Source organism: Panthera onca, chromosome B3, assembly GCF_046562875.1.
Source record: "Panthera onca isolate mPanOnc1 chromosome B3, mPanOnc1 haplotype 2, whole genome shotgun sequence".
Taxonomy (NCBI): domain Eukaryota; kingdom Metazoa; phylum Chordata; class Mammalia; order Carnivora; family Felidae; genus Panthera; species Panthera onca.
This window is the reverse complement of record NC_138344.1, coordinates 126,615,951-126,642,503: the sequence shown is the minus strand read 5'-3', so window position 1 is coordinate 126,642,503 and position 26,553 is coordinate 126,615,951. Positions and strand designations below refer to the sequence as shown.

Sequence of the window (26,553 nt, the reverse complement as noted above, 5' to 3'; positions counted from 1 at the left end):
GCCAGCTTGTGGTCTGTGAACCTTCACCTGGGTGGTATTTTCAGGAAAGAATGAACACAGGTGACTCCAGCTTGTTCTCCTTGTAACACTAGTTAGAACCTCCCAGCAAATAAGCTAACGGTATTGGAGGAGAGTTCTTATTCATGAAATTATGTTAGCAGCGTATCATTGATTTATAGATTTATGAGGGCCTAGGTTCCTGGAAAGTATCTCATAAACTATATGCCTATCTGAGTATAGAATGGGGAGATTTCATTACCTAAATCTTCTCTGCTGTGTAAAAGCCTGTCCATTTCAATTACAGATCAGTTCTTTTGACCTGGGCAAGAGAGTGCCATTCACCTGTGCTACTAGATTGTTTGCATCCTTGAAATTCTTAGTGAGAGATCTCGGTGAGCCCAATGTGGCAATCTGACATTTGGTTTTAGCTGGAAGAGGATTCAGGAAAAAAAAATGAAAGAGTGTAAATCCTTAGGATATTTACTCTACTGGGTAGAAGAATGAGGCATGGTATAGGCGAGATATGTAGCCAAAATAGATATTATTTTTATTTTTCATGTTTTAAAATTCCTTTGGATTATCTAGAAGAATTAAAATCTGGGGAAATTCATTCTGCCTTCAGAAATGCTTACATATGACCCCACCCCCAAATAATGGACTGAAATGTTTATAGCAACATTATTATTTGTAGTAACTCCAAGCTGGAAACTACCCAAATACCCATCAACAGAATGGATCAATAAATGATGATATACTCACACCGGGAAATATCATACAGCAATGGGAATGAGCAATCTAAAAACACATGCAACAGTATGAATGGGCCTTGTAAACTTAATGGTTGAACAAAAGAATACAGGCACGAAAGATCTGTAAAGTATTAATTTAAAATACAATAAATTTAGATAATGTAGCATAAAGTACGAAAATGTGCAAAATAAATCTATTTTGTCAGAAGGCAGGATATCCGTTATTTTGAGGGCAGATAATAATTGGAAGGGATCAGAAAGAGAACTTTAGGACTACTTGAAATATTCTATTTCTTGATGTAGTTTTCACAGATGGGTTCAGTTTTTGGAAATGTGTTGAGCTATACATTTATGATCCAGGCGCTTTTCTGTATGTCAAGCAAATTTTCTTAAATATACTGGGAACACAGTGACTTCACATTCCCCTTATTCCACTTACATGGCCTAATTAAATTGAGCCCTCATAACAGCAAGCTCCATAAAGAAAGGAGAAAAGAAGCGTGTAGTGATCTCTGTAATCTCTATCTCTTTATCTCCACCCTTAGTCCCAAGACAGGAAATTCTCACAGCTGAGCACTCTCCCTTCAAAGGATATCATGGACGATGATGCAATGTCAGTCACACTATTTAGATCCCTATCAAAGGAGATTCTTCTACAAATAGTCATGCAATTTGCATGGTTCTCAATTTATGATGGGTAAAATTAGGAGGCATAACACAAAGTAGCTCTATCTTTTGGAGTAAACCTCACGTCTCCCAACCACCCATTTAAAATAAATGACAGGGCCTTCTTTTTGCTGTATCTTACTCCAAGTTATTACCTGTTAAGCTCGGGTTACTTTCCATCAATTTATTTGTTTTGAACATTAACTAATTAACAGTAGAAGCTTTTATTTTTTTAGGAGTCTGTATATGTTTAAGCTTGCTTAGAGAGATTCAATGAACTAATATGTGAAATTACAACATTCTTAAGCCCAAGTCCATAAGGAACAACATGGGGTTGGTACTTTTACTTTTTAGTATATTTCTGAGAGTTCACAAACTAGTTTGATGATTATTTTCAGTGCTCTCAACTTTAATGGTGAGATAAATACAACTCTGATAGCTCTGAAAAGCATTAAGAGGTCATGTTTAGATCTACCTAGAAAGAGCTGGAATCTCATATAGTGGTAGCAAGAATACTTCTCCCAGGGAATGTATAATCAAGTGCATACAGAAGACACTGGCATGTCAGGTTAAGTAATACAAGGGGATAGGGAGGCTAAATGACATAAGAATGGCTTAGAATACAAAGATAATGGGAATTAAATTGGGGGGATGTGGTGGTAGGCTGGATAAAGAAGGGAAGACTATGGAAATACATGATTTTGGCAGGGGAAGCAAGATGAGTAGGCCCGGACAGATGTTCTGATTGGGCCTGGACCTATCCATTGAGTCCTGTGTATGATTCTTAGGTCTAGAGGAGTTGCAGGAGCTCACTGAGGAAATTTAGGTAAACATTTTATAATGGCTTACCAAAGATTATAACTTTTTGTTTCCTCTCAACAAGTAGGGAAAAGCACTGATGACATTTAGAAAACAAACAGAGGAGCGCCTGGGTGGCTCAATTGGTTAAGTGTCCGACTTCAGCTCAGGTCATGCATGGTTGGTGAGTTCGAGCGCCACGTTGGACTCTGTGCTGACCACTCAGAGCCTGGAGCCTGCTTCGGATCCTGTGTCTCCCTTTCTCTCTGCCTTTCCCCTACTCACGCTGTGTCTCTTGCTCCCTCAAAAATAAATAAAAATTTCAAAAACAAAAAATAATAAAACAAACAGGAAGTTCTCATATGGCATGCCCAGAATTGCACTGATGGGACACTGTCACTGAGCTAAGTTGAAAACTATGGCATTGATTCTATGGAGAAACACCTCCCCAAACCTCAATCCTCAAGAGGAGACTGAGGCATTCAGCAAGTTTCAAAACATGGGACCTGGCAACGAGGATAGAAGTTAGAACTGGACTCCACCCAGTCACAATAAAGAGCAACTTGTACTAACAGAAAGAGAAATAGTATGGGGTACAGTATGGGGACTAGGGTATCTCCTCCAGGCCAGGTTAGTAGACAGGATCGGGTTTTTTCAAATGGGCATAAGCTGCTCCTACCCTACATTCTGGCATATTGAGAGGGATATTAAGGTTCCAATGGTAAGGCAAAGACTGCTAGAGGTGGGAAAAGAACAGAGAAGTTTAGGATTAGGCTGGCCCTGACTGCTTAAAGTACAAGATCCTACGGCATTTTGTGATAGCTACTTTCATGCGTCAACTTGAAGGGGTTTTTTTTTTTTTTTTTGGATTAGATTAACATTTAAATCAGTGAACTTTGAGTAAGAAGATTGCCCTCATAATGTAAGTAGTCCTCATCCAATCAGCTCAAGACCATAACAGAACAAAAAGATCTGCCTCTCTGTGCAAGAGGGAGTTTTCCAGCAAACTGACTTCAGACCTCATCTGTACTACTGGCCCTCTGGGGTCTTGAGCCTGCCAGCCCACACTGTAGATGCAGACTTGCCAATCTCCATAATCATGTGCACCAGCTCCTTATACTCTCTCTCTATATGTAGACACACACATCTTATTGGTTCTACTTCTCTGGAGAATCCTAATACACACTTGAAACTACACCTCAAAAATATAAGACAGTTTTGAAAGTTGAAGAGTCAGATCAACACTTTAGAGAATAATTCATATTATTTACTACTCTGGGGTCTCTACAGCTGCTTAATACATCATATTTAGTAACATATACTCAAAAATAAGATTACGTTTGTTGAATAAATATAATCTGCAAAATAGTCTTTTTTCAAAGACTATTTTCAAAATAGTTTTTTTTCAAAGCTTCTTATTTATTTATTTTGAGAGAGGGAGAGTGTGTGCACATTCATGTGAGCGGGCGAAGGGCCAATAGAGAGGAAGAAAGAGGATCCCAAGCAGGCTCCACATTGTCAGCGTGAAGCACAGCCTGACTCAGGGCTTGAACTCATGAAGCATGAGATCACGACCTGAGCCGAAATCAAGAGTTGGACACTTAACCAACAGAGCCAGCCAGGCGACCCTTTTCAGGGGTATTTGAGAAAAAAAAAAGCAATCCAACAAATAACATCATCTATATTAATGTGAAGGATGCTAAGTCTATAAAGGGAATAATTGATCATGGCTAGTCTGGCTTCCTAAGTTAGTTTTTGTTACTTCAGTTTATATTATGTATGGTCTTTTCCGAGTTGCTAGGGTTATGCAATAACCAATAAGGGAAAGCCACTGCTTTCATCAATAATAAGCACAAGTGAGTCTACCAATGATTTTCCCAGCATTAACGCCATACGCACCAATTTTAGGAATAAAAAAACAATATAAAACACCTCCAACAACAACCTCCTAAAAATTATTTTTAACTTCGCAAACTTGTTAAGCACTTTCTCTTCAAAGCTTTGTCCCTGGTTCCATAAAGCAAAATCTTCAAGGAACTGATATTCTCCTCAGGTGAAATATACACTTAATTTTTCCATAATGTCTGTGATTTGCAATGATTTACTGACCTCTCTAGGATATCAAGTATTCTACCACTTTAAGAGCACAAAGGAATAGGGACCCCTGCCATGGTAATATTACTCTTTGTTACTCTCAGAGGGACACAGGACACAGGAGGTTAGTGAGACCAATCTTTATATGTAGCCTTTTTCCCTCAGGAAATCAGAGAATGTGTCACACTAGGTCCACTGTCTGTCTATGATGTCCTTCAGAGAGCTTAGTCTTTCACTGGGCCTGGTAAAGACAGAAGGTATGTTATTCTGTTAGCAACTACTGTTTCCCAACTGCCTTGAGATTTTTTATTTTGTATATGATACTTCTATTTCTCAGTCTTTAAAATAGTGTGTGTGTGTGTGTGTGTGTGTGTGTGTGTGTGTGTGTATTTGGTAAGGCTGCTGTAATCAAATATCACAAACTAAGTGGTATACATGACAGAAATTCACTGTCTTGCAGTGCTGGAGCCTAAAAGTATACATTCAAGGTGTTATCATTGTTGATTCCTTCTGAGAGCTGTGAAAGAACGATTGGTTGCAGCCTCTTTCCTTGGCTTGCTGATGCCATCTCCACGTTCACATGGTGTTTTCCCTGGATGTGTGCCTATCACCAAATTTTCCATTTTATAAGAACACTAGTCATATTGGATTAGGGCCTATTGTAATGATCTCAATTTGATTTGACTACATCTGTAAAGACCCTATCTCTGGGGTGCCTGGGTGGCTCAGCCGGCTCAGCATCCGACTCCTGGTTTCAGCTCAGGTCATGACTCACAATTCTGTGAGTTTGAGCCCCTCATCAGGTTCCTCATTGACAGTTGGAGCATGTTTGGGATTCTCTTTCTGTCTCTCTCAACGCTCCTGCTCTCTCTCCCTCCCTCTACATAAACAAACAAACAAACTTCAGGGGGGTGGGAAGACCCTATCTCCAAAGAAGGTCACAGTGGTACTGGACATTAGGACTTCAACATATTACTATGGGTTCGGAGGCACAAATGAACCCAGAACAGGGACTCTGTCAAAAAGAATGCCTGGCCTGATCTTCAGTTCACCATGAGTATCCAGCCAGTATTCTCACCCTAAACTACCATAGTATCTATCACACGACCATTTGTTGCGTGATTCTCTGTTACAGGCATTGTTGTGCATGTGTGTGTAACATGTGTATGTAACACATGTAAAAATACAACAATCTTTATGGGTCAAAACTGCTATGTTTTTACAAATGAGGGAAATGAGTCTGACAGAGATTAAGTAGCTTTGGACAAAGAAGTCAGAGTTGCTGTTCCAACAGAGGTCTGCCTGACACCAAACTTAGTACCTTTTCCCCGCTACTGGGCTACTTTATGTACTTTCAACTCCGTTTTGTTGTACCTTCTGTGCATAAGACGCTATGCCATAAGTGGCATACTTTACCTTGGAAGCACAGGTGACCCTTGAACAACATGAGTTTGAATTGCACGGGCCCACTTGTATGTGGCTGTTTTTCAAAAAATATATGCATTTTTGGTGTTGATAAATACAGTAAAGAACTGTAAATGTATTTTCTCTTCCTTATGATTTGCTTTTCTCTAGCTTACTTTATTGTATGAAAACAGTATGTAATACATATAACATACAGAATATGTATTAATCAGCTGTTTAAATTATCAATAAGGTTTCCAGTCAACAGGCTATTAGTAGTTAAGTTTTTGAGAAGTCAAGTTATACGTGAATGTTTAACTGCATGGGGAGGCGGCGCCCCAGCTCCCCTGCCCCACTTGTGTTGTTCAAGGACCACCCGTAGGTATTAGTCTCTCTACAAGGTGAATGCTTCATTTGCTTCTGTTTACCATTAGCATTCTCAAATCCCTCCAGGAATTCCTCAGCTTTCCCTAAATCTAATCCTGCCTCAAAGCCTTGCTATGACAGTTAAGTGATTTAACATTTTCGAGTGCTATGTTTAGAGTAGGCCAACTGCTCTTACAAATCACCCAGACCTCTCAGTGGCTTAACACAATACAGGTTTATTTTTCATTCACTTTATAGTTCAATGCAGGTTGGGGAATGGAGTGGATGTGCTTTAAACACTTATTCAGGGACCCAAGGTCCTTCCATCTAGTGACACTGTCATCCCTCAGGTCTTCAAGGTCCACCCCCTATTTTTTGCATCTCACTCACTGATAAAAAAGAGGAGAGAGAGAATATATGGAAATTGTACCTTTGAGGGCAGGGTTTAGAAGTGCATACATCATTTCCAACAACATTCTAACTGCTATAATGTAGTCACATAACAAGGTTAGGTGGGAAATGTAGAAGTAAAAAGGAGCAGGACAATGGCAAGCAACTAGCCAATTGCCTAAAATCTCTTAGAAAAACACTTGGCATAAGAGCTCAATAATGCAATTTATTAGGTAGGATCCATTGTTAAATCAAGACTGGTAGCTTTGTGAAGTCAACATGACCCAACTAAGCTAAGAAGATAGATACAACTATCCAAGGTATGTTGAAGACAGAATATAAGAACTGTCTGATAACCTAACTAATTTATACTATTGAGGATATAAAGATAATAATGCCTAGACCTTGTCTTCAAGGAATCATATACTTATTTTTTTTTTAATTTTTTATGTTTATTTTTGAGAGAGAGAGAGAGAGAGACAGAATGCAAGTGGGGGGCGGAGGGGCAGAGAGAGAGGGAGACACAGAATCTGAAGCAGGCTCCAGGCTATGAGCTGTCAGCACAGAGCCCGACATGGGGCTCGAACCCACTAACTGTGAGATCATGACCTGAGCCAAAGTCAGATGCTTAACTGACTGAGCCACCCAGGCGCTCAGAAATTATATACTTTTTAAATTATCAATATCAACAGTAAAAATGTCCAATTTATAGTCATCAAAATATATTTATAATAATATTATTCAGGACTAGTTTTGTGTTAACATCTTAGAAAGAAATTAATTCCTTTTTGCTAATTTGCTCATTAGGTGACCTCTTTTATTTATAATTAAATGTCCTCAACTTCATCAACAAGAATATATTCAAGCTCAAAATCAATCAGGCAGAACTGACTTAATTCAGGTCAGACTCAGGCTAGAAACAGTTGGGAATTTGTAGCACAGATCAGTGGAGAGGGACTTGAAAATAGGATATATATGATTGGGGGCAAAGTGAGCGTAATGGAGTGAATTAAAAAGACAGCAAACTAAAGATGAAATGCAGTTTCAGTCAGAAATGGTAACTAAGTATAGTATGTTGAAACTCGAGAAGGAAATTAGCATTAAAAAAAGGCATGCCCTTTAAAAAACGGAGACTAAGAACATACTAAAGATTTAGCAATGGATAGAAGGAAGGACACAGGTAGGGGGAGCTTAGTAGGTCAGTATTTCAGAAAAACACTAGGAAAAGGTGAGTTCTGAGGATGTCTGTGCATCATGTCACAGTGTTCCCAGCTAAATGGGATTCTATGAAGGTCGGTGGTTATTCCTGGCTAAAGAGCTGCATGTGGGCTAAGAAAAGTGAGCTATTCAGGGCTGAAATGAAGTGGTAGATATGGGAGAGCACAGTACAAATGGAAGTGAACTACCAGAACCATGATATCCAAGTTATCATACCTGTAGGAAAGGAAATCATGTGCAAAAAAGATACCAAAATGTCCATGGTAAGTAGAACCTTCCCAGCCCCTCTCTGGATTTATCTTGACATTTAATTTGCATCATCAGATTCTGAGTTCTTTTTATTTCTCCTGGATTTATCGTTGTCGTTTTGAATCAGGAAGGTTTCCTACACTGTACACCTTTGGAAAGAGGTGGCTAAAAGGAGAGACAGGTTTGGGAGGTTGTGGTTATCACCAAATGGGGTGACAGAGGAAGATCCCCTGCTTTGTACAGAGCCACCACATAGCCTTGTCCCCTTTAACTTCATGTGCAAAGCACCGGGTATAAATAGGACGAGATGTTTTCTTAGATCCAGTAGAACTGTTCTTCAAATAAGCTGAACGAAATCTTGGCGGCTAACGTAGAGAAGTTTTCACACATCTCATAGCCCGGTAGAGCCTAAACTTTCTTTGTATCTCAGAATAGCTGTGGACAGTACTGAGAGTCGAGATTACTTCCTTATTTTTGACAAGAAAAACATGACCCAAAGAATTAAAATTACTGTCTCAAAGTCATAGATCTTCTAATTGGTGATTCTGAATACGAACACTGATTTATAACCCAAAGCTCATTTCACAGTCATATTGCTGACATTAAAAGCCAAATTAATCTCCTGATTACGGCGCAGGTAGGCTTGCCCAGCAGTAAAAAAGCTTTGCCAAGTAAAAAGTAGTCTTGTCAGGGAAACCATGCATTCGTACATGCATGTGAGTGCACACGTGCACCTGCACACTCACGTGTGTGCAAACACACCACCTCCAGTTATAACTTAAAACAAAGAGAATCAGTGCAGTAGACAGCATAGGCAGATGATTGGTTTTAAAATATCTGGTACCCAAATGAGATCAAATACAAGTTTAAATCTTCACTTTAATCCATCCAAGCCCAATAATTCACACACAAATCTACCTAGTTTAAAGAAAAATAAGTTGGGTGGTGTTCAGCTGGTAACTAACATTGCATAGGCATTTACATTGAGTCTGGAATGGGAAATAGAATCAATATACTATAATGACTTATTTTATCCTTTTATTTAGTCATTGATTCAACAAATATTCACTGAGTCCTTCTGAATTCCCAAACATTTTAGTAGATGTCAGGTCACAGTGAAAATGTAAATTGCAAAAAAAAAAAAAAAAAAAAAGGCACACCTATTTTCATTAAAAGTATACTTATTATCACAGGTCTCCCTCTAGTTAATAAGCATTATCACTTGTTCTGACCTAACTTTGCTTACTTTTACACTATTATCTGCTAGATTTAATTAACAGTATCTGTGAATAATCAAAACAACTGAAATAATATAGAGGAAAGGTGGCATATATCATGAATGTAGCATCTTCTTTGCCTCAATCTATTTGTTCATTTTTTTTTTCTTATTATAAATCCTCAGGCTTCCTAATCTCCTCATCTGTCAAGCTTGACTTTATTACCAGGCATGCTCTTATAACAATGAATGCGGCGAGTTTGTCTCCCCCAGAAAAGGGGTTCAATCAAAGAAGGTCATTTTATTCTGATTTGAGAAAATTTAATTATCTCTGCTGTCTTTATAATTTGCATATTTTACCCACAATGCACCATAACACATTTTCTTTTAAAATTATCATGACCTATAGATGAGTCATTTTTATCCTTGTGGCTACTGTTGAGTAAAGTGATGGACAGATTGAGAAACTTCTGCAATTACTGTTTCAGTCCAATCTAACTGAATATATGTTAGGGCAGAATGGAGGCAAGAGATTTCAATTGTCCTGATCTGATTCTTTTTTTTTTTTCTTTCTTTCTTCAAATCTGTCAGTGACTGTAATAGCATTGATACGATCTCTGAGCTGCTTGTCTACCATGACTTACACATTTTAAATTTAAACTAACTTCCCTTTTTCTATGTATCTCATATTTCCTAAAGCAGTGGACTAGTAAGCGGAAAGGTACACACCATGTAATGGGTAGGTAATTCTCTCCTCATAAACATCTTGAAAGATAGAGCAAAGAAATACACAAAGCCAAAGCCAACCAAATAAAAAGAAAACAAAGACAGAAACTAACACCCACTGCTATGACACTGTTACAGGAACACTGGGGATTTATAAACACAGAGTATCTCACATCACATTGTACTTAGAATAAAAAAATCACCTTAAGCAGGTTTTGATTAATGAGACACTCAAGAGGTTAATTGGGCTAAATTTTGACCTGGATTTTCTTCTAAAGGCTAATTATGAAGTTTGTGTAACTCAATCTATGGTGTTAGAAAACATCATGGTTTCAGAGCTGCCAATTCTCCTTTCCCTCTATTTTTACACATTATTATTAGGTTTTCATTCTGGTTTGCTTTTTAGGATGGGAGAATTTAGCTTAGGGTCAATAGCCCAGCCTTGAATTATGATGAGATTCAAAAAAGTCCCCATCCTTACAAGCAGATTTCTGACAGCACTGAATTTTATTATTAATAACTGTATAATTTAGCAGCATGTGAGACAAACTTATATGACACTTTTGCAAATGAAATAGTTCATCTTTTTTTCAAGCATACCAATAAATGCCACCAACGTCTCACACTCCCCACATAAACCGAGTCCAGTTATAGAAAGCGGGACCCTTTCATATCTTCACTTCTATTAATTTATGATTTTTTTCTGAGATTGAAAAGCTTTGTTTCAGAGCCTGTGGCTCTTTTTAAACATGCTTAAGGAACTTTTTGTTTTGTTATTTTCTTCCTTTGAAGCAAGTTAACGTTTCTTTTTATTCTTTTGATAGGAAACCTCCAAAAGCTATTGGAGGGAAAAAAAACCTTCAGATACAAGTTTTAAATCTGTAAGGATGTTATTTCTTCTCTGATTTACCAAGATTTCCATGCAGGCGGGTGACTTATTTCCTTTGTTGCCTTCCTCTAGTCCTTAGCTCTCAAGTGAGTGAGGCTAATTATTTGTCAAATGAATTTTTGTTATTTTTTTAAGTATAATTTATTGTCAAGTTGGCTAACATACAGTGTATACAGTGTGCTTTTGGTTTAGGGAGTAGATTCCGTGATTTTTAAAATTACAGAATTATTACTGAGTTCTTATTATGTAACAGACGCCTTGTGCTACACACTTGTATGTGTGTCATTCCATTAAAGATCACAAAAACTCTGTGAAAATTGTTATTTCCATTTTTAGAAGATGAAATAGAAGGATCACAAAATTTACCCAGGTAAGTAAATAGCAGAGCCTGAGATCAATGTAACTGTATTTGTCAGGCTCTAAACCCTATGCTTTTAGCCATTACTCAGTCACCAATGGAAACAACTCAACAGTGTGCCAAATAGGTCACGTGTTTCCCTCTACTCGTCAGTCCTTCTTGCTGTTAGCCGGGGCCATGTGAGTCATTTAGCAGTGGGATGTGAGCAGAGCTGCCGGATGCTATTTTCAGTCTGAGGTAATTTAGGGTAGGTGTGCATTTTTCTCATTTTCTTTCCTCCTGCCGCAGCCAACCTGGAAGCCACAAGTTGGCAGTAACCTAAGATGGTAGAACCTACAAGTGCCCAACTTTCCGAGTGTCTAACATGGAACAAAGCCACCCTCCATTTTCAAAATGTGCTTTAGATTTGTGGTAAGAATATAATGAGATTTGGAGGGTAATTTGTTACTCTGGAAAAACCCAACCTTTCCTAACTAATATAGTGTCCTGTGAGAAAGACAAAATGGATTATTTAGTGATTAAATGCATATATGATTGATTTCATTGGTTCCAAGTGAGTATATATTATATTAACAAGGATACATAATTCTCATAACTGGCAATACATGATATCACACATCTGGAAGAACAGAATAAAAAAGTATACAGGGGCACCTGGATGGCTCAGTAGGTTGAGTGTTGGACTCTTGATTTCGGCTCAGGTCATGACCTCATGGAACTGAGCCCTGTGTCCACGTGGAGCCTGCTTAAGATTCTCTCTCTCTCTCTCTCTCTCTTTCTCTCTCTCTCTCTCTCTCACCCCCCTCTGCTCCTCTCCCCAACTCACACACACTGTCTCTTTCTGTCTCTGTCTCTAAAATAATAAAAAATTTAAAAGTATACAGATGCCACAAAATACTACCAATATTAACCTTTTGAGAATCTTTGTTCAAGCATTTTTTTCTTTCTTTTAATCAAAGAGGAAAAATTCTGGAACTTTGTATTCTTCAGTTAATAACATTTACTACTCTATCTGATTATGAGCCACTGCTAAGTCAGCCCTATCTGAGACCGACAAAAATTTGGGAGAGAAAGATACAAATGTTGGGGGGACTTACAGGCATGGAATGGAGAGAAGAGCCTATCTGATACATGCTGTAGATAAGGTCTTACTCCTCTGTATAAAGATTTCAAGACAAACAGGAGTCAGAGTTTCAAGTAGTGTTAGTCCCTGCAAAATGTGACTCACTCACATAATGAGTTTCAGTTTGTTCAAATTGGAAGAAAAAAGACTGTTAGTCACAGAATTGTCTTTTCTAAATATATGCACAGAAAATACCATTAGGAACTTTACTTTGGGAGAAGAGAAAATATGTGTGTGTCAGTATGGACTAACCAAAACTGTGGACTATCACAACACTGAACTATGTGAATAGGTAAATTAGTGAAATCATGTTGCTAAAGCTGTTACTCTGGACTAGGATCCAGGAGGTATAGCTGTTTATACAATCGTAGGCAAGTCATTAACATGCCAGGTTCAGCTTTATGCAATTTGTAGAAATTCGTGTAATGTGGAAAAATAATGTCTGAAATATCTCCTAGCCTGAATATTCTGAAAATCTCTAAATCTTATAGCATAGTGGTTAAAAACATATGCTCTTAACAGCTTTATAACCCATCATATTACCTAACCTTTTTGAAGTTAATTTTCTTGATCTATAAAAATTAAAGTAATAATTGATCTCCTAAGATTATTGTGTAAATAAAATTAGGATAGTACAAATAAATGATGAGAATTGTGTCTGACATATAATAACTACTTAATAAATAATAATGAGTTCTGTAGATAAAGTAATACATATTTTCAAAGTTGTTCATGCCCTAACAGATGTTGGGGAGGAAAAATGTTTATTTTACCCTTTAAGGTTCTTCTGGCTGGTGTAGGAGTTAAAATGACATGAGACAGATTAACAGAAGAAAATACAAGGAAAATATGTATGTACTGGGATTCCATAAGAAAAATGAGGCCCACAGGCAATCAGGAAATTGACGTTCATATGCCTTCCAGGGCTAAGGAGAAAGAGTTAGAGGTCTGGGACTTAAAAGAGAAGGCAGACAATTCACAAGAAAATTAAAAAGAGTAAATGTGTGGTAAACAAATGTTTGCTGGGCCATACAAAAACAATGGGACACAGAAAGAAATTTTCACAGACTTTGCTAATCTCCTCTCTACCTATCACATCTAGTTTATATTATGCTATAGTTAAATATGGTGATAGCTCTCTTCCTGGAGCAGATCCTCAACCTAAATTTTTTTGGGCAGTTAGACGGAAAGGTCAAAGGTTCTTCATTCAAATTACTTTCCTTTTTTTAGGAGACAATCATCTCAGCTCAAGAGATTTGTTTGTTTTCTCTATTCTTAATATGCTGTAGATGAGTCTTATTTCTCAGCTGGAAACTGAACTAGAACTGGGGGAAGAGATGTACCCCAAAACTGGAAAGCTCTCCTCGCAATGTCTGTCGCTGTGACTCGAACAATCAACAGTCTATTCCAGGAAGCAAAAGTATAATAAATAGGAAGCTTGGAGGATGGGGAAATCTCATTAAATGACAACAAGAGGAAGATTTTGCTAAAATGCTGGCCTTTCTCAGATGATTTTAAAGGAATTCAGTAAAGATAATTGGATTCGTGACTAAACAGAGGTAAGAGGCAAGCACGGTGGTAAGGGTAGAAAGGAAACTGAGGTAAATGTCACAGTGATGGTCCCTTTGAGGTCTCTTAATAGAAAAACCTTTCCTAAATCTGCATTTTACTTTAATACAAATGACCTTTCTTTTATAAAACCAGAGGAAAACTATATATATTATTTTCTTTAACATGAAAGACTTTCCTCTTACGTATTTACATGTACCCTAACTTTTTCTGGACCCTAAATTCGAGATTAAGCGAGAGAAATGTGCTTAAATTCTACCATTATTCTTCCTTCCTTCAATATTATGTAAGGAAGAAACATATCAGTGGAAAAGTCAGAAAGATGTGTACTGGCAAATTAACAACAAACACATATTGTGTAATCTACAGATGTTCTATGGCTTAAAAGTTCTCTATTTCTACAAGCCAATCTGATTTTCAGTCGCTCAGCGCAACAGACTCCCAACCTACTCCCCTGGGACCTTTCTGCTGTTACCTTCCAAAACGGATTAATTAGTACCTGGAAAAGCCATGCGGGGGTGCTGGTAACTGCTCAACTACTCGCTGAGACTGTAGTCATTTCCAGAAGGAGAAAGGGTGCTCTGCTGCCAATGTAATAGGTGAGCTTTGTTTATACACTCCAACATTAACTGAAAGACAAAGGAGATATAAGTTGGGTAAGGAATTTCCAGTTAAGAGTCAACATACGATGTCACTTCTCTACAAGAACCTTGCCATCCCCAAGTATAGTTCGTTCAAGCTGAGGCCTGCCTATCTCTTTCACAGTGACACCAGCATCTGACACATTCAGGGGATGCGTGGCTGTATTCTGAGCCAAGATACTAATTATAAAGAACATGAAAGGATGCTAAATTTGGCTTGAGAACAAAAGCAAATGCCTGTTCTTTTAAAAATCAGTTCTAACATTTGATCTTCTTAACCATCTTTGGTGATTGTAATAACACTGGAAAATAACACTGCATAAAGGATTAGTAAACATTACCAAGAAAGAAATGGCACAAAGATAATAAAATTACATTTGGTTAAGAAACCTGGTTCCCTCTTAGGGCCTCCATCATATATTCAACCTTTTTGTGCTTTTTGCCAAATCACTGCCTGATTTCATTATTCATAACAATCATCTCTAATAATATGGATAAAATTTTTTATTGTTTTTACTTGGCGGGGGAAGATTTCTCTGGCTTTAGTGAAACCTACATGATTGAAAGTATTGTACAGAAGATTGTCACAAGCAGATAGGGCTTGTTCTTAGCCATGTGTTCTCATTCTGTACTGTTCTCTGTTCCTTAATTATGCTTCACTACAGATGTTGTCCTCTATTTCCTCATCCTTCATGTCTTGCAACTTCACGACCCCAATTCCACCTGAGCCTGTTGTGCACCCTCCTCTCAACTGAGGACAAATTGGCTTAGCTTGAAGCATTCCATATCCGTATGTTGAAACCTTTCCCAACGGCAGTTCACATTCGAGTCTGGGTCACTTTCCTCACCAACAGAAGAGAACCAGGTACTGGCTGTGTTGGTTGTCAAAGAAAACCCCAACACTGTCAAATCGTCTCAATACCTGCAACGTTTATAACACAGCTACAAGAATGGGTATCAAGGCGCTTTGAGCATACTTTTTCTCTAAAAGCTTAAAGTTTAAGTCCTGTAACCAACACGAAACCCTAATCCCCCAAGGTGTACAGGTAGAGCGGTCATAAAGAAAACACTTACCCAGGAGAGACTATCGATTTTGAACCCTGCCAGATGAATCTAACGCAGAACATGCTCTAAAATGCTCCGGGGAAAAAGTCCCCTTTGTTTCCCTTCTCTGAACTTTCTTCTTGGATAAATTCAGGCAGTTTTCCAATTCACGAACACTTCCCTCCGGCAAGGTCTGATCGTTGTAAACGTGTTGCCAGGATGGCAGACTCTCTTCTTTGGCAGAAACCCCAGAGCAGACAGATAATGTGCCCGGGAAACCAAGTTCCCAGTCCCGGGAAGGTCAAACTGAGATGAACTGCGAGCAAGTCACTTCTCAATCATGCTGATTTCTTCTACATTAAATGATGCTGGGAAGCACAGACACTGGCAACACTGCTATTAAGATAAGTTTGACTCATTTAGCAGCACTAGTAAACCTAGGAGGCTGACTCAAATGAGCAGACGCCAGTGACGCCGGTAAACAAGTGTTCACACCTGTTAACAGCTGTGTGGCTTCCCTATTCCAGGTGTGCTATGTAAACTCAACTCAATGCCACATTTATCACCTATTAAGGGTTATCAAATTGCATTGTGCAGACTATCCCTCTGGAAATTGTCACAAATAAAGCTGGGCATCATTTGTCCGGGGCCTCAATAAAGTGGATGTAGATGCACAATGTAAATCTAAGATCGTATCAAATAGGCTCCAATTAAAATTCTGTACTATAAAGAATACTCCAAAGCCATAGCCCTGGAAGACTGCCACAAGCCACTTAATTCTAATATTTCTAAGAAGTCAGTGGAAAACTTTCTTGCTGGATTTTTTTTAGGGAGAGCAGTCACAAGGTGGGGACGGGGCAAATGCAATCATGTGAACAACTGTGATGGAGAGAGGCAGACTGCCTTCTACAAAGCCAATCAAAACCACACCTGCCAATTTGCAGATTATATTATAAATTCTGTGGTAATGACGGGAGAGAGACTGGGTGGCAGACTCTCTAGGGACTACTTAGGCAACTAATATGATTGCAAATTTCTCCCACCACTACCTAACATACTTAATAAACGGAACACTCCTACCATAGGTAGTGAGCCCCTGGAATTCTGAATTGCAGAAATTTGTGAGTTGGAATGTAGCTTAAGAGTTGTCAAATATATCCTCCCTCTGATATAGTAAGCTTTTCCACAGAATGTCTCTAAAGCCACTCATGAGCTGCTATTCAAATATTTCTAGTGATATTTCTAGCGATGAAGAACTCAATTCTTCACAAGAAATATATTTCATTTCTTAAGATCACATTCCTCATTTAAGCTAAATTATTCTTCCCCATAATTGTATATGAAATTTTATATTAAAATTCTATTCTAATCCATTTGGTCTTACTGCTTCCCACAAGAATGTAGGTTTCATGAGAGCAGAGGCTGTGTTTGTATGGTGTATTTTGTTTTACCTACATCATGCACATGGGCTGGCAATGGACAGAATACATACACATGTTTATTGAGTGAGTGAAACAATAGAAGTTAACCCTCGTCTTAGCATCTCAACAATCTTGAAGATGTTTAAGAACAATTGAAAATCCTTAAATTCACATCTTCTGTTTTAATTTTTACTCATATTTTGCCATCCCAGTTGTTCATCCATGGGTTTATTTAAGTCTTATGTATGTGTGAGTGTGTGTGTCTTGAGAAAGAGAAAATATGCCTAAGCCTTATCATATACCTGCTCATATTCCTTGGCCATTAACAACTTTAAAATGGTGTAGTCACTTTTATCAAGTCCAGAGTGCTTTGCCCTAGTGTATCAAAATCATGGTCTATAACTCTGAACGAGGACACCATCTACACTGCTGCTCTGCAAATCTTGTCTCCTTCAATGTCATAGATTAAAATAAAAACAGTATTAAAAATACCACCTACTCCTTCATTTCTATCAGTTTCTTATGCAGGCCTTGAAATATATCTATAAAATAGTCCTTATCACTTTAAGAGAAAAAACAGATGAACATAAGGGAAGGTAAACAAAAATAATATAAAAACAGGGAGGGGGACAAAACACAAGAGACTCACAAATATGGAGAACAAAGGGTTACTGGAGGGGGTGTGGGAGGGGGGATGGGCTAAATGTGTAAGGGGCATTAAGGAATCTACTCCTGAAATCATTGTTGCACTATATGCTAACTAATTTGGATGTAAATTTAAAAAAATAAAATTAAAAAAATAGTCCCCATCGAAGTGAAGACAACAGATTTCTACTGATGCCACAGAAGTCTGGGGTCCCTCAAAATTTAAATTATAATGAACTATACATTTGGCCCTTTTTTCTCCACAAAATTGGAGGCCTCAGAAAGTTAGAAAATTAAACTTTTTAATTACTCCCTCTTAACTTATTTGTGGTACTTAATTCTTGGAATCGTTATCGGCCAGAACTGACATTTTTGTCAATCATGAACAAAGATTATGAAAACTTCCTGGGGTCAGCTCTTTCTAAGAAAAACTAGTTCACATAACAAGTATTTATTTAGTACCTACTATGTGCAAGAAGCAATTCTAAATACCATCTCTGACAAAGATTATGGTTGGGATGGCAGGAATCAGAGAATAAATACAAAATTTTGAGTACAGAAATATACATTAGATAATGCTAGTGGGAAAACAGACCACTCTATGCGTTCTGGCCAATGCGTAGGAGTGACTGTTGCTCAAAGACTATAAAAGTGACATTTGAGCAAAGAAGTAAAGGAAGAAAGGGTCAGAGTTATGTAGACAATTGGGGGAAGCAGACAGAACACACTATTTCAATGCTACTCACACCTTACTGTGCATATAAATGAAGGCACCAAAGGTCTACAGATAACCCCAACAGGGCAACTTAATTTGTTGGTATAGTCTGATGATAAGAGATAGGGAAACGGGAAAGGAAAATTATTTTAGTTAAAAAAATCATAATCTTTTCTATAAAACAGACAAGTACTTTAGCCAACTCTTAATCTCAGCATAATGCTCAGCTTTTGTGATTTTCATTGATGTGGCCATTATTTGAACTTATTTTGGCATACTTTCTCATTTTCATGTGCTGTCTCACTTTTGGATTCCATTAGGTGCTAAATGTGTAAGTGCCAAGAATATCACTTGGGAGCCTGCTTCGCATGAGAATTCTAGAGCCAATTTCACATTCAGAAATGAATGGGAAAGGTTTCAGGAAAGCTATTGAATTTTCATAGGGGTGCTCAAATGAAACCTTGCAGCCATTTGAATTTATTTTATTGCTACACACATATCATATAAATTTGCATTACCTTTTATAATACATATTTACTTATTTTTCTCAGCCCTATGCTAAACCAGGAGGCCAACTAGACTTTACAGAAATTCTAATTATCCAAAAAAAAAAAAATCTTAAGTGGTTTTAGGGCACGTTATGCATTCAGCACATGTGTGCGAGCTTTCACTCTCCCTCACACATACCCCTCTGGCTGATTTCTGGAAAACAGATAACCCAACTGTGGTGGAAAGGAAAAGCCTATTAGAGAGAGCATCAAATCTTCCACATATTATCTTCTCCTTTCCTTCTCTTGCCTAGGTAACGTAATTCAATTCTGCCTTGGCCATTCACCTTTGACAGAATGTTAAGGTGGTGATTCTATGAGGAAAATCTTTGATAAAATAATTCCATCCTTTGGGTATCTTGGCTTCAAGTATTTATCATCATTTAGAAAAGTGGCTGAAATGTTACCTTTAGGATGGGGACTTAAAGAGACTGAATAAATGCTAAATGCCTTTAGTTGGTTTTGTCCAATACTTTGGGTTGAGTATAAAATGGATCACAGGAAATCTATTTTTTGTCTTTCTGTGCAAAGCTATTCAACATTTATCCATTATCATAGAAACAATTCAATTAATGGTTCTTGGGAACCAGAATATAGCCCTACTATCTACACCTTAATAGCCTCTATATATCATTGCAACCTAATTTCCAGATTGAATTGAATGTAAATGGCAGTTGCCCATAGATTAAAAAAAAAAGTTTAAATTGTACTATTTTAGTTCCATTCCCACAATGCTCTCCTGGTATACATATTAAATGCTTTCCTCTAATTCACACTCTGAGTTCTGTAAATTAATACTGCTATTTTGATTTCATTTAGACTTTTTAATTTTCAGATAAATCATTTGTATGAAAGGGAATTGTTTGCCAGTTGGAGCCTGCTTGCATTATCAGTGAATTATTCAGCAGTATTCTCCCCCACGGTGCTCAGAATATCAGCCCCACTTTCCCCCTCCACCCCCTGGTGTTTTTTTCCTTCTAAGTACTCATGTGAGCAGAGCAGAGAAAGCTGAGGCCACGCAGAAGGAGGATTCCATTTCTCTGGGGCAGAGTGTCAGGAAAGGAGGGCCTGTGTTTAATGTCTTCGTAGCAGCTACACTCATCTGCTCTCTGGTGGAGCAGAGGAACAGGAGGAAAAATTCCCACTGCCAAAGCAAATGAACGTGAAAGTGTTCACCATCTCCTCTATAACCACTGTAGGTCGAACAAGCTGCTTCTGCTGGTCTCTTCTATTTCATTCTCCAAACACAGAAGATCTGGTGGAAATCTGTGCAGGAAAAAGTAACTGCAAATAGGGTGGGGCTCATCTGTAGAATTGCTACAGACTGTGTCTGAGATCTCTCCTGGCCTGGCACTCACAGAACTGGAGGGAACTGGAGAACTGGAGGGTTTAGTGGAAGGGGTGAAGAGTAAGAACTTATGATGCATCTCACAGGGCATTCCTGATGGCCACTGCGTGACCCCATTGTCCCAGCCACAGCCCACATTGCAGCCCTGATCACTTCACCTTGGAACTAAGAGCTTGTGCTGAGCCACTGGCTTATTCCCATGTTTCCCTCCAAACCACCACACTCTGCCAGATGTATCTCCCTGTAAGAGTTTTGCATAAATCCTCCTGCAATTACCCCTGCCTTGCTCCCAGCAAGATAAAGCTCATACTCTTTAATCACAGCATTTGAAACATTCTGATCTCTTTCCTTGCTATCTTAAGGCCTCTCTGTTCAAATCCTGCCTGGTGGGTTTTTCCTTTTCCAAAAAGATAGAAATGTCTTATTCTCATATGGTGTGGAAAGCCTTCTTGCCTTTTCCCCACGTTGTTCCGCGTTCAAAAATCAGCTTATGCTCTGTCTGGCCCTTTAGAACACACCCCCTTGGGAAAGTGTCCTGACCAATCTTACTTGCCATCATGTCTCCTTATATACACTGGTATGGTGAACACAGGCTTCTGCACAACTGTGTTCTGCCCTGCTCACCTGTGCCTTAGGCTGTGTTATCAGGACAACTCCCTGGCATTCACCATCTCCTTCCTCTTCCCCGTTATTCTCTTTGTCTCTTGTGGGTCTGGTGAACTTCTACCTACCCTCCAAAGCCCAACCTTGTTTGCTCCAGATTTTCTCAACATAAGCCTTAGGGAGAATTAGATTCCCCCTCATCTGCATTCCTATTAATCTTTATCGACACATTTCTAACTGCATGTACTCTTTTTTTTACAGTTAGTATCTGCACGTTTTTCTCTTGTACTTCTTAACCCAAGCCGCAACTCATTGAGGATAGAAAATGAGATATATTCACTTGTCCTCCAACGTTGGCACAGTAAATGGCACATATCTGGTGCTCAGTCAGACTTTACCACTAAGAAACTAATAGCAGTGTGTCGTTGGTTCTGTTTTTCACAAATTTAAAGTAAAAGTAAATTCACCCCTTCAATTCATCATGATCTTTTTATCTATCTCATCAAAACCAACAGTCCCAATGAATGCTCTTCTTATATCTCCTTCTTAGGGTCTCTAAGCCCTGGGTAGTGAAGAGTAAAGAGGTCTTCCTACCTGAATAAAGAGCTGAAAAATATGCAGAGCTCTCTTAAAGCAATTCGACGGGCAGGAAAGAAAAGTCTTTCTGATTTTTCATAATGAACAGGCTGGGGTTGCCTCACAGTGACAGACTGTGATACTGACCTCTCAACTACCCTCCCAGGGACTAGAGACTTTACCATACCAAGACTGGCATTAAAAAATTTGATAACAATAGCTGTAACCATGGGAAACTTTCACTCCTCCAGTTTGAATTAAAAAAAAAAAATCAAATCTCAGAGGGATGTGTTTTATCATCCCTAACAAAAGGTGCTGCTTACAAAAAAGAAATGACAGCTTGTAAATTATGAGACATCCATCTGATGCGGGCCTGTCAGTCACCCAGGCCCTCCATCAAGATGAAAGAAAAGTAATAAAAATTCTGGTATCAGGAAGCAAACTTGAGAAATGGAAGTTCAGACAGCCATTCCTGTGGTCCTGCTATTTTTGCACTGGTCCTCTCAAAATCCACCGCATCCCAAACTCTGGAGAAAGTTAACAAATCTTGGTAACATGGCTTCCTATTCTCTGTGGTTGGGCAGGGAGAAGTGAAAGAATTACAGTATCGTGCACGATGCTGCTCTGGAATAATTTGCATTCCAAATGGGAACAGAAAGTTATGGGGAAAAATTACATCCCTTTCAACATGTTTTCAAGCTAAATTTGGGAGACCAGAAAAATCTGAATAAATTATAAAGCCTACGCCAAACACCTTAGTGATTTAAACTGAACCCAATTTCTTTTAATGTTCCCACATGACTATTTGACATCTTGACTTCTGTGTGTTAACAACATTCAGCACTGTTCTTTTTAATTACTGAATTTCTCTACATTAAAATTAGATCATAAATACTTTTTTTCAAAAATAAAAGAAATAGACCAAAAGATTGAGCCCACACAGGAAATCTCAAAATGGGTAATTTACACACAGGAATTATAATCTTTTGAACTATTTTGACTTCAGGATAATCTCTCTCTCTCTCTCTCTCTCTCTCACACACACACACACACACACACACACACACACACAGAGACATGCACACACACATATACACACATGTATACTTACATATATGAGATTATATATACATATATGTATGTGTATGTATATACATGTATATACACATATATAGGTATGTATACACATATATATGTATACATATACATTTATATATATTTACATAATGTATCACTGAAAATAGGGACTTGAAAGGATTTACATTCTTAATAGTCCAGATATGAAGGCCGAAATCTTTACTCTCAATTTCCTGAATGTCTTTTTACATAAACTACTATAATAGCCAAAGAAGAAAAAAGAGAAAAAGAAGAAATAAAGAATGAGGAGGCAGAGGAAGAAAAAGAAAGGAGGAGGAGGAAGAGATGAAATAATGGGAGCCTGATATGATGGAAGAATCTATAGTAATGACACTGAGCAGGACACATCCTGTGCTGCCATGGAGGAAACAGACCAGCAGGTATTTAAATTGGGTTCAAAACAATTTTCCTATTCAGTAAAATTATTACTCGAGGCCCGCTGGCCTTGTTTATCCTATGGTTTGTACCTTCTGGCAACTCCTCCCCACCCCACCCCACCCCCAGTGGATACAGGTGCTCCACATACAAAGCAATTTCATACAGAAGATTTGCAGACTGGGCCACAGATCCTTGTCACCCCTTCTCCTCTGCTTGCCTCCATCATGCCCAACTGCCTTGTGCTTAATTTGAAAAGAGGAATTGTAGGTGTGAACTATGCGCTCCCATGTGGCACAAAGGACTTGCCAGAGGTATTAGACAGGGTTCTGCAAAGAAACAGAATCAATAGGATAGGTAGAGATATAGACAAGAGGAAACTTCTAGGAATTGGCTCACACAGTTAAGGAGGCCAAGAAGTCCCACAGTCTGCTGTGTACACACTGGAGACCCAGGAAAGCTAGTGGTGCAGTTCTAGACTGAGTCGAAGGACCTGAGAATCAGGGGTGTGACAGAGTCTGAAAGCCCAAGCACCAGGAAAGCCCATGTCTAAAGGCGAAAGATGAATACTCTCAGCTCAAGCAGAGAGAGAATCTGCTCTCTTTTTGCTACAGTTCTTATTATATTTGGTTCCTTAACAGATTAGATGATACTCACCCACGCTGGGGAGGGCCATCTGTCTTACTCAGTTCAACAATTCAAATGCTAATCTCTTCCTGAAACACCCCTACAGACACACCCAGAAATAAGGTTCTGCTAGCTATGTGGGCATCCTTTAACTCCATCAAGTTGATGCATAAAATTAACCATCACACCTGAAAACTGTACTGAGACTAAACCAAACTTTACTGAGCTTCTGCTTGCACTAGGCTAGGACACTAAAGGTGACTGAAGTCCCTTCAGTGCCACTTAAGGTGGCTGAGTCTTTGCTAAAGTCAACACAATACTAACAAACCATGAAATGTACTTTGTCCTAATTCACAGTGCCTAACCATTTTCCACTCACTTCCCTTCTGTGATTTTCCATTTCCCTAGAGCCTCTTGTTTCCCCAGAGCCTCTAGAGCAGCTTTTAGTTCTAGCTTTTTCACTTCCCTATGGCTCCTTTTTGTTCCCTCTCTGCTCTCCCTTTAAAAACCTCAGTGACTGGGGCACCTGGGTGGCTCAGTTAAGCATCCGACTTCAGCTCAGGTCATGATCTCGCGGTCCGGTCCGTGAGTTCGAGCCCCGCGTCGGGCTCTGGGCTGATGGCTCAGAGCCTGAAGTCTGCTTCGGATTCTGTGTCTCCCTCTCTCTCTGCCCCTCCCCCGTTCATGCTCTGTCTCTCTCTGTCTCAAAAATAAATAAACGTTAAAATAAATTTTAAAAACCTCAGTGACCTTTGCCTTAATTGTGGTAGGCTCAGTTTATACTGGGGTCTCTCTTGCTTACTGAAATAGTCTGAATAAAATCTGTCTCACTGTTTAACAGTGATCAGTGCTATTTCTCTTTACTATTTCAACAGGACATGTTGGCTTCATAGAGAGCAGTGAATGGGGAAAGCTTGTAAAGAAGGTGGGCGTTATTCTACACATGGTGTAAATGGAAAATGGGATAGAAGATGCTCATCGAAAGACACAGGCTGCATGTCATCACGTGCTCATTGGCCCGGTGTTCACAGATCCTCTAACTTTTTCAAGCAAAATCAGAGATCAGAATCTTTTTTTAACTTTTTTAAATGTTTATTTATTTTTGAAGGAGAGACAGAGTGTGAGTGGGGGAGGGGCAGAGAGAGAGAGAGGGAGACACAGAATCTGAAGCAGGCTCCAGGCTCTGAGCTGTCAGTACAGAGCCCGACCCGGGGCTCGAACCCACGGACTGTGAGATCATGACTCGAGCCGAAGTCGGTCACTTAACCGACTGAGCCACCCAAGTACCCCCGGAATTCTTTTTTGAAGTACATCTGCCATACTTTTAAAATGATAAATTACCAAACACTGTAATTGCCAAATTAGTAAACACTACACATGTGCCCGCGCGCGCACACACACACACACACACACACACACCAAGTTTCCTCACTTACTGTGGCAGGTTGTGAATGAGAATGTGTATGTGTATATCTCAAAGCCCTCCTGGATTCTAAACAGCCAGAATAAGAAAAGTATTTTCTGTCATTTAATGTAAATTGCTAAGCTCACTGTTGCATCAACTGCTTGAGACAATATTGTAAGCAGAATAACACATATGAGATACCTGTTCTGCTAACTAATGGAAGGATTCTATCTCTGGAGCTGTCAATTACCTTTCAGTCCTGCTAAACTCATTTGAGAAACAGTCTGTTTCTGAGGCATGGATTATTTGTCTGAATAAACGGGAACGTTATGCTCAACAGACACCATTCCGATTGTGAATGCCACCTCAGTTAGAGTGTCACTGCTAATGCTAGGTAGCTACAGATTTTTAGTTTGGTTACATTTGACAAAACCCAGAATGCTCTGTTTCCTTTGTGTTGAACATTTTATATTGTGTTTCATTACTAAATAAAGGATAAAATCACCCTATGACAGGCATCTACATAAAACTAGCCAAAATAAGATTTGTCCTATTTTGATATCCCCTGCTGAGGCTGGTTTCTACTTTCCTATAGCCTCTTCTCTAAAGAGCTAAGTAGTCCTCTTCCCTTTCTTCTTTCTCCACTTGTTCTCCCTTTTTGTCATTTTATGTCCCCTTCCTTCCATTTCCACTGGAGATTATTAATTAACATAGTAATGTTTATGAAAGAGTTCTCCTCCATTTTATATAGTGTTGTCATTCTACATGGGGTTCCAGGTAAGATATTAAAATGAAATATAGAAAATCTGGGGAACAAACCATACTCAATATTGGATATTGTGGTTGCCTGCACGATAGCTTCCCACCTGCTCCCCTTGGGTAGTTTGGATGAATAAACCCATCTTCCATAAACTCATTAATAGGTAAGTCTCAATTTTTTCAGTCAACCAGAATATTGGCTCTCAAGCATTTCAATCAGAGGGAAAACCTGAAATTTAGTGGAATAGTAAAAGATTTTTTTTTAATCTGTAAAGAAACAAAGCTAAAAATTTGGTGGTGCCCATATTTTGACCTTAAAAGGACGCTGGGATTAAAGCAGATATCAGAATAGGACAGAGCTAAAAGAACTCTAGAGAAATATAGCTTGTATTCTTGAAGACATCATAAACCTCAGGAATAAACCTTTCTTTCTGGAGCTTCACCATACTTTTTAATTATGTGGGCTAATATATATAGCTTTATTATTTAAGCCAGAGTTGATTTTGCTATAATTTGCATATAAAAACATATAACTGATATACTACCAATGCAAAGTCATTTGAAAATTTAAAATGTCTCCTAGGCCTATAAAGTCTGACTATGGCTTGACAGAATATATCGATTCTGTCACTTACTAGCCAAGTGGCTTTAATTATGTTACTTAATAGTCTCATTGCCTAAGTTTTTTTCTATAAAATAGGTATTATAATATCCATTCTACAGAGTTGTTGGGATTATTTGATAAAACATGTAAATGATTACAAACTACATAAAATACTTGGTAAGTGAGGTAGCAATAGAGAAAGAATTTGGGCTTGATTGTCCATGAAAGCAAAATAATGGCAAACAGTGGCAATACTCCTTCAGATACTGGCCAACAGAGAGGAGCGTTTG

General features: G+C 38.6%; 1 protein-coding gene across 1 annotated transcript in view; it reads right to left on the bottom strand.

Annotated features, from left to right (window-relative positions):
* Positions 1 to 257: 257 nt before the first annotated feature.
* Positions 258 to 26,553, bottom strand: part of LOC144616521 (uncharacterized) — a 280,197-nt gene continuing 253,901 nt past the window's right edge. Inside the window, exons 5-6 of the mRNA XM_078447662.2 lie at positions 14,315 to 14,444; positions 258 to 428 (exon numbers count right to left, since the gene is read on the bottom strand). Of these exons, the coding sequence (XP_078303788.1) occupies positions 14,352 to 14,444 (93 nt within the window). The 3' untranslated portion in view covers positions 258 to 428; positions 14,315 to 14,351. The remainder of the gene's footprint in view (positions 429 to 14,314; positions 14,445 to 26,553) is intronic.